Below are 9,441 nucleotides of genomic sequence, written 5' to 3'. Positions count from 1 at the left end.
TACATGGTTATTTCAAGGCTGATTGAACATGCAGTGGATTGTTCCCAGAATCTGCTGACGGGATCAATAAGTACTGGACAAGGGAACAGAACCACACTGGAGGATGTTCATCTGTCCTTTACCACACACAGGATCTTAATCCAATCAATGATAGATAGATAGATAGATAGATAGATAGATAGATAGATAGATAGATAGATAGATAGATAGATAGATAGATAGATAGATAGATAGATATGGTGGGTTCAAGTGCCTGAATGAAACGTTAGTCTTCTTGTTGTGTGATGGGGACATCTAGTGGTAATCCTTCAAACTGCTTTTTGGTGCTGCTGTAAAATAAATAAATAAATCTATAAAATAAGCACATATGTTTTATTACTATTCACAAAACACAAAATAAATATAATTTGTTGTAGCCATGAAGTGGAAATTACTTTCAATTTGATTAAACAGAAGACAGACACAGGCCCTGCGACAGACTGGCGACCTGTCCAGGGTGTACCCCGCCTTCGCCCTTCAGTAACCGGGATAGGCTCCGGCACCCCCGCGACCCCGAAAGGGACGAAGCGGTCAAGAAAAATGGATGGATAGAAGACAGACACAATATGGTTGAATAGCATTACTCTGGCTCTCAAACTTCAAGAAACCTTCAGCTGTTGTGAATGGAGATATTTGTGAGTCCAATTTTTAAAAACAAAAAGACTACCACAAGGTTTCTGATGAAAAAAAAATTGTCTGAATTGGGTGTGTTCCAATTGGACACATTTGATTCACTTTAAGGGAACCAGAGTTCGTTTCCCCTGATAATCCAGAACAAAGTTTTAGTCTGAATATGCACAAGTAAACTCTATTACGGGACCAGAACCCGCTCTTGAACCCATCTTTTGAGGTGGTCTCAGTTTGCAACAACTCACTGAAATGGGATCGTATGAATGCAGGCTCATAAAAACAACTTTTAACATGAATCACATTGCTTCACACACTGTTTTCCTGACAATCTATATGTCATAACACTTATCGTACCTCGTATCCGTAGCCTTGCAGCATGCCTCCACCGTTCCAACGTATCAGTAAAAAGTGCTTTACCTCGCCTTCATACAGACGTTCAAAACTGACCAGCGACATAAACAGTAAGAATAAGTTCTCCATCTTTCTCTTTCTGTTTAGACCCACCCCTGTAACTGTTGGCCAATGACTAAACAGATCTACAGTCATATGGTTTTGTTTACAAGCTTTTACAAGCTTTGGACTGGAACAGAAATCTCCTGTGGACCCCAATCTGAATCCAGACCAAACACAAGATTCAGGTCTGGATCTAAATTATACTGACTCGGTCCGGAACAAATCATTTCCCCAGTCTGAACATACCCTCAGATTTAGGAGAAAAGACATCTTTTTAAATGAATTTTTAAACATTTTTGCTGATTTTAAAATAATGCTATAGAAATATTTTGCCTTATGCTTGCTCAGTATAGGGATTACTCTGTAAACCCCTCTACATAATCTGATGGTCATTTATATAGGCCATTAGCATACAGTGAGGATAATCTATTTTTAATAGGATTATCTGAACTGTTTTGGATTATAACAATGATAATTAATAAAGATCTGTCTGTTGTTTTTACTTTTAGTGTGGTTCATTGAGACAGCTAATGTTGCAAACTAGCAATTTACATATGAAGTGAAATGAATTAAAGTGATATTTAAATCAACCAAACGTGTTATTGACATTTGAATGTTCAAATTGAGTACAGATACTCACAAACACAGCAAGGCCAAAAATCTAAAGGTTAAAGCTAAAAGGTTATTGAACTACTTCATCTGTATATCTATGAACTGTGAACTATCAGAGGTCTTCAGGAGAGCAAAGCAACAAAAATTCACTGCAAAGGTTTTACCACTGCTGTGGATCGGTAAGAGACGCTTTTGTGCTCTTCACTGATGTGTTTTTCTAGACAAAAGATGTGAAGTAAACTCTATTAATAATCTGTTCAAGTGGATGCAAAATAATGTTTAATCCCTCTCACTCCCTCATTAATGCAGAACAAACCCTCACACGCCTTTTTTACCAAATCATGACATTTCCAAGAGTATTCCTGGTCATGACTAAATCTGTTCCTGGTTTATCCTGTTCACTTGCTTTCATCTCCCTTCCTCCTACACTTTGCTTAGCTCTTTCACTCACACGCTACTCCGTACATCCACCTCTGCCTCATCCACCCGGCTGGTCTCTGAGCAGCATCAGTACCATAGCTCTGATCTCCTCCCCCTCCCTGCAGGGAATTCACACAGCTGGCATACTTTACTTTGGCTGCCTGAGACTTCCTCTCGCAGCAGACACTTTTGCAGAGTTCTGTTACTAATTCCAAATTGTCCCTACTATGGAGAATGGCTACTAAAAGAGAAGCCTCCGTTAAGAAGGATTCTTCACCAGTGACCCAACCCAGACTCGGTCCTCCTTTCCCCTGTCTGCCTGCAGTCACAACAGCTCCTAAATCAGTCCAGGAGCAGAAGCCGAGGATGCTGCGTCCTTCAGATATACCATTTGACCCCAGCACTTTGGAGGTGAGTGTTTCGTCTAAAATCTACATTTGTGAGGATGCTTATGTGGGGCATTCATTTGTTATGGCTTTTAAAAAAAACATAATTTGGCCAATAAACATGTCTTCATCAAAAACGATGAACAACAGCCAATTCCAAATTTGATAACTTGATTATGAAAGGTATTAAATACATCAGAATTAAGAATATGAGTCTTGATGATGAGTTTCTCTGTCAGGTAACACTTTAGAGACAGCAGAGTTAAGTGTAGAAATGGGAGCAGATGCTGTCAGTTTGTCAGTCACTGACCTGCTTTGTAAAAAGGGGTTATTTCTAGCTGCAGGATGAGCTATTTCTCTTCTACAAAGATAAGAAATTAAATATCTTGCTTGAGTGTTTTCTGTAAAATCAGAATAATAAAAATAAAAAAGCTCAATTTGAGTTTTGTCAATGTTGTCCATATCCTGAAAATGAACATCTCCTTAAATTTTTTTGGAAATGTTCATTTTAGTGAAATGTTATCGAAAAATCTACTGGGATTTGGAAGCAGACTGAAATAGTGTGCAGTGACATGTCCTGTACTGGTTTAGCAGTTTCACTAAAAAGTTAACTTTAGACCTTTAACTCAGGTCTAGTTTATTTTTTAGAAATCTTCAAACAGAATTTGTCTTTTATTTTTTTAAAGGGTCTCCAATATGAAGACTTCCCAGATAAAAATAAGCAAGATTGTAAAAATAAATAACATGAAATAATGATAAAATAGTAAGCTATATTAATAATAAAATAAAATAAAATAAAATAAAATAAAATAAAATAAAATGAAATAAAATAAAATAAAATAAAATAAAATAAAATTAAATTAAATTAAATTAAATTAAACATTTTTTTCCATTTTTTAAACATTTTTCATTTTTGCCAGATAATTTCTGAATAGTCTCATTATAGCAAAATAAAGCAATATGTTCTTGGGGTAACAAGATTATACATTTTTTAGCACCAATAGCAAAGAAATGTTACATTATTCAGATCTTTAGTTCACTATTTGTAAATTTCCCAATGGTGAATTTTGGTTTTTAGGTCACAACTCACAGCAGCAGCATTTACATCAATGCACGCATTATATTTTCTGCAGTAAACACAAGCAAGTTGATCAGAACAAAAAAGGAAGCAGAAATAGCAATCCTACACAATTTTTAAATCATATAGAAGGAATTGCTATAGGCAACCTTTTTGTTATTTATATAAAAAAAGCTTTATGTCACCATATTAGGTTTGAATATATTGAATAAAATAATGCAAGAAAAGTCTGATTCAGGAGTCTGCAACCTTTGACACGAAAGAGCTATTAAGTCCAGTGTTAAAAGACACTCCATTGTAGTTTTCTATGCACAGTAAGGCCAACTTTGCACATTAAAGACTCATTTGGAGAGGCATTTTGCCTTAACATTGACTATAGATTTTAGCTGTTTTTTATGTGTTTTAATGTCCCATAGTGTTGATGCCCCACATTAGCATTATTTCAGCTTTCTAGGCAGCTCAGCTTTGCTTGCACCTTCATAGCATGTGCATTAGACTGCAGGAACGACATCATTTTATAGGCTGGCCTATTTAGCGTGTGCTAAGAAGCTATATAGGCCAGCACTGCCTCCCCCCAGAGCAGAAAAAATAGAAATCTGCTTCATTTCATGGTTTCACTGACTTCAACTGTCATTTCTGCAAAAAAAAAAAAAAATCTAATTTTTTAATGGAAAAAAATGCAGCAAAAACACATATTAATACCATTTTTCCTAAGGGAGGGTGTCAAAATAATATACAATTAAATTATAATACTGTATGCGACTCCCCTTTACTCAGCAAGAAGTCCTAACGTGTAGAATTTATGTGTACAAAGCGTGAAATCTGTAACACAAAGGACACCTCATTCGTTTCTATATATGGAGTGCAGCAGTTCTGCCTGCCATGCAGATCCGACGTCCTGCGTCGTTACGTCATGACGCACGGCAGTCTTTTTTTTTTTTTTTTTTTAATTTTTTTAACCCTGCCCTCTCTCTTCATCTCTGTGCATTCTTTGGCTTCCCTTCGTCTCGGGCGCACCTCAACGAAAGCAATAATGGTAGGTTTTTGGGTTCAGTGTGACATGGCGGAAGCGCCCCGGTCGTGAAGATAGTTGTTCGTGTTTTATGCGAACCGAATTAGTTTGGTAAAATGCGTCAAAATGGACTCGATTGTCCGAATTGGCTCGCGACTCCCAAGCGGAAGTGCAACTTTGTTAAGCTAGCATTAGCTTGCTCTTTGCGAAAAATAGCAATGTAGCGATAAATACGTCAGAAATAGATAAACTGTTTATTTGGTCAACACTTTTAGAGACTATTATATCCGTTATTTATTTAACTGAATAATAAATACAATTATATTGACAACATTTAACCCGATCTATAATTGATAAGCACACATTTCATCTCCATTTTTTTCCTGCACAGTCTGACTTCTCGGAAGATCAAATTATTGGTAAGTTGTGTTGTTTTCTATCAACTGTTCTCCTGACATCTCCATCTTTTCCTGTTTTTATTTGTTTGGCTCCATTCTTTGGTTTTCATCTGAAGGCTCTTTGCCCTGTGCTCTTATTGCCTCAGTGCTCCTGCCGCTGTAGTCGTGGTTTTAGGCTAGTTTCTTCTTTATTTCCACACTTTTCATCTCTTTACCCCCTTTGCCACTGCTTATCCCTTTCAGATTGAATTTAACCTGGACCAAATTCACGGTAAGTGGGTGAAGCAGGGTTAAAAACATGGGATGGTTTGAGTGCAGGGTGTGATCTGCATGTCGGTTTCAGAATGAAAAACGCGACTAAGGCACATTATGAATTCAGAATTCACATTCTGATCAGATGTCTGGGGATTGTCTATAGAGCTAAGCATAGCTTGTGTACATGTCTGCTAATAAGTTTGTATCCATCAGAGTTGTCTGGAGCTTTAGTCATAAACTAAGTTTTATTCTCTGTAAAATCTTCAAGAGTTGATTTGAAGCTTGCCCATGTTTGGTGCTAGGTAAAGTTCTGGATGCGGCTGTTTTGTTTAATCTTCTTTGACATAATGGGCCGTGGCTGCTTTCACTCTCCTCCTCCTTTCCTCCACTCCTCTAATACCAAATATGGTGTTGGGAAAAGGGCTAGCAAGCCCGAAGGGAAGAGGCACATTCCTCAGAACAGGAAAGCAAAACTCCCAACAGCTTTTGAGCTTTTTTGGTGAACAGCTCATTCTGTAACATTAGGAAACCCCTGCTGCCCGGTTATTGCATAATCCATCTTTATGTCCATCCCACTGCTAGTAACAAGCTATTTTATCCATATGACTTCTATTAAGGGATTTTACAAGGCAATAGTTTGATACTGTATGACATTTACCATAAAGTCAGTACACATCATGAGTTTATTACAGAACAATTACAGCAATTAATTGATTATTTTGTCTCCCTGTTAGAATAGAATATGTTATTTAAGGGCTTAAATTGAAAAAAAAAAATAAACTGTACAGTTTTAAAAAAAAGGAAATAAAAGCTGACGTTTTAATGTTTCCTATTCCAGCATATACCTCTAAATTTTGGTGTAGCACATTGATAAAATAATTGTTTGATCTTTTTCTACCTTTTTAGTGAAGAACAAAGTTATTTGTTTCCTTTTTGTTTTAGGAAATTAGTCAGTTATGTTTATAAAATTCAAAGGAACAAGCAATTTAATCAGTTAAGTATGTGATGTGTCTGAGCTGCTTGTGATGGACTCATTAGTTGCTTTTTAAACACAATTCATGGCATGTGCATTTAATCAACAGCTATGCATGATGTGTGTTTTTAATTGTGAAGTTGTTGAGTTGCAATGACAAGTCGGACTACGACACTAACAGAAGTCTGTTAACCAAATTGGGGAAGTTAAGGGGATGAAATAGTGATGTCAGTTTGCAGAAATGAAATGCTATGATCTACTACAAATAATCAAAATGTGATTAAGTATGCCGTTTAGGTTTTAAAATGTAAGTTTTATTATTTAGGCTTAGCACATTGCTAACCAAACTTTGTCAGTTGTCTTCCCTGAGATCTTAAAACTTTTACTTCTAATTTATTTTTGTTTAACATTCCATCTATTTGTTACTTCTGTGATTTTTCTGCCGTAAACCAGGCGTTTTTTTTCTAACTATTCCAATGTGTCTGTCTTCCAGAGTTCAAGGAGGCGTTCCTGCTGTTTGACAGAACAGGAGATGGGAAGATCAGCTACAGCCAGTGCGGGGATGTCATGCGGGCCCTGGGACAGAACCCCGTCAATGCCGAGGTGCTCAAAGTCCTGGGTAACCCAAAGGCCGAAGGTAAAACAAATGCAAACTGAGCTTTTATGCAGGTTAAAGCACTATTGTAAACAGTTAAAATGCTGCTGATATCCGGTGCGACTTTACATTCATGCAAATCCGATTCTTCCATGCAGAGATGAACACCAAGATGCTGGACTTCGAGCAGTTCCTGCCCATGTTCCAGGCCATCGCCAAGAACAAAGATCAGGGCTCCATGGAGGATTTTGTTGAGGGACTTCGTGTGTTTGACAAGGAAGGCAATGGCACAGTAATGGGAGCAGAACTACGTCATGTCCTCACAACACTAGGCAAGTCCATACTTTTGACAAGATAACAAGGAAAAGAAAATAACTTTCATTTAATGTTAAGCTAAATATACCCAAGAGTTTTCAAGTTTATGAATACGTTTTTATTAATGGATGGAAGTTTGACTATCCACTTTGCTTTTAGGTGAGAAAATGACAGAGGAAGAAGTTGAGACGCTGTTGGCGGGGCACGAAGATGCAAATGGATGCATCAATTATGAAGGTGAGGGCCAACAAACTCACTGCTTGATCTAACAAAAGAAAAAAATGACACAAACTAGCTGGTCAGAAGGCTCTCCAGTTGTTAATTTTTCAACATTTGTGTTTTATTGATTTAAAACTCATCCCCACTGATTGCTAATTGACAAAATATATGGATCTTGGTGTTGCAAAAGAACACAATTAAGTGATGTGATCATGCAGACATGGTAGTTGACAATTTAAACCATCCTGACTTGAAGAATTGTGCCTTTAGCATCCATTTAAAGACTAAATGAACCTGCCTATAGAGCCCATTATAGGAGGTCGGCTATGTGCTGTTGAGTCACAACAGGAAAAATCAAACATAACCATTTAAGGCAACCCAAGATCACATCAATGCCCCCACACACCCCCCAGGCTTGCACAGGAGACAGTCGTCCCTGTTGCTGTGTCATTCAGCTGGACTTTGCATTCCTCTAGAGCCCAATCTTTGCACTCAAAGCTGTTTTTCCGGTCTGTATTTTTTTGTTTTAAAGCGAAAGAGAATTTGAACTTAAACTGTTGTTCTTTGTATGTTTGTGTGCAGAAATGTTGTTGCAGTGCATGTTTGACATGTCATTTTAACTAAACACAAATTCATTTTTTTTTAGATTGTAGGGCTAAATGGGCCTTGTTGTTCAAGCAACTCTCACCGAAGAGGAGAATCTCTATAAAACAGAAGAAGAAATGATTTCATTTACACAAAAGTACATGTTGTAGTTTCTTCTGTCATTTCATTTTTGGATGTCTATTGGATTCATTCTATATTATCGCCAAACTTGACCACAATATTGTCTAAAACAATGCTTAGTTTAAAGCCCACGAGAGGAAATGAGTCCAAAAGGAGCCCTTTTCCTTTCATGTCTGCATCCTAAAAACATGTTCTAATCATTTAAAAAGTTATAATTTCATATAAGTTGCTGACGTGTGTTAACTCTTCTTCCTCCACAGCTTTTGTGCGCCACATCATGTCTGGCTGAGGGCCGGTATGGGCAACATGTAAACAAATTGGCCCCTCTGGGATAACGGTTTACCTTACCTTTGGATGACATCTCCAGGCTTTCCTGCTGTTGCTAAAAAACGTACAAAACAAATCTTAGTCCTGACTTTTGTCATTTCTTGTACTGCTGTTGACAGTAGGACCAACGTGGCATTGTAAAGTCGATTTTTAGCTGTGTGTGGGAAAGCCTGGTGGTTTCTGTCCCATTCAGACCTGAGGCTCTGACACACGTTTGGCCTCCTGCTGCTGTCCCTCTCCTGCAGCCTCTGCCTTGCCCACTGGCTGCAGCATGCGTCTCTGCATGTGTCCGACTCCCCCGGTTTATTTGGGGAGGTGGTGGACACACAGGGAGGACTCTGGTCTTATTCAGGGAACGTCTGGTGGGTGGTCACTGGCATCATGGTGTGGTGGTTATTAGGTACTCTTTGGGGTTTTCTTAATGCATGCCGTTGGTTATGGTTCATAGATCTGATGTCTGAGGTCGTAGATAGAAGTGTTTGTTTACCAGATGTTTTGCTTTTTACATTTTATAGCCTAATAGCCACCAGATTTGAGAGAGTGGACCGGTCCTCTTTCCTACTAACAGATGAGCTGACTATTTTCTACTCTGTACTGACGGAGCGTTTTTTAGCTGGCCGCTCTGACTGGACTGTAGCTCCACTGATCCTCTTCCCTGTTCTCTGCTTCTCAGCTAGAGGAAGGCAAACGGCGAGGATGGCTTCTCTAACCAACTTTCTGAGGATTTTAGAGGGCCAGCTGCTTTGGCTGAATGGGAAATAGAAATAAAACGCCTCCCTTGTTTCTCAGAATCCTTTTAACTCGCCCGTCTTTGCTCTGTCGGAGCAGATTACGGGGGATCTGTCTCCAAATGCAGCATCTCCCACCAAGGCTCGCCCGCATGCTGTAGTTGGAGGAGGTCTCCCAGATTATGGCAGTGAAACTTACTTTTTTTTTCTCTCTTTGTCTTTCTTGCAGAACTGGTCAGAATGGTTATGAGCGGGTGAAGATGAAGAGCACACCA

At 38.4% G+C, this 9,441-nt stretch overlaps 1 protein-coding gene across 3 annotated transcripts; it reads left to right on the top strand.

Annotated features, from left to right (window-relative positions):
- The first annotated feature begins 4,495 nt into the window (after positions 1-4,495).
- zgc:153867 (uncharacterized protein LOC337226 homolog) lies at positions 4,496-9,441 on the top strand. 3 transcript variants are annotated; one of them, XM_024293701.2, is made up of 7 exons: positions 4,496-4,654; positions 5,022-5,049; positions 6,750-6,893; positions 7,010-7,183; positions 7,326-7,403; positions 8,372-8,406; positions 9,396-9,441. In XM_024293701.2, exons 1-6 carry the CDS (start codon positions 4,532-4,534, stop codon positions 8,398-8,400), a joined length of 576 nt encoding a protein of 191 aa, XP_024149469.1. In that variant the 5' UTR covers positions 4,496-4,531; the 3' UTR covers positions 8,401-8,406; positions 9,396-9,441. The 3 variants fall into 3 exon arrangements, with proteins under 3 accessions (XP_024149469.1, XP_024149470.1, XP_024149468.1); XM_024293702.2 differs by having other exon boundaries at positions 8,372-8,419; positions 9,396-9,432; XM_024293700.2 differs by lacking the exon at positions 8,372-8,406.

This window comes from Oryzias melastigma, linkage group LG7, assembly GCF_002922805.2.
Source record: "Oryzias melastigma strain HK-1 linkage group LG7, ASM292280v2, whole genome shotgun sequence".
NCBI lineage: Eukaryota > Metazoa > Chordata > Actinopteri > Beloniformes > Adrianichthyidae > Oryzias > Oryzias melastigma.
Note: the sequence above shows the minus strand (reverse complement) of the source record. Positions and strands in the feature narration are given on the sequence as shown.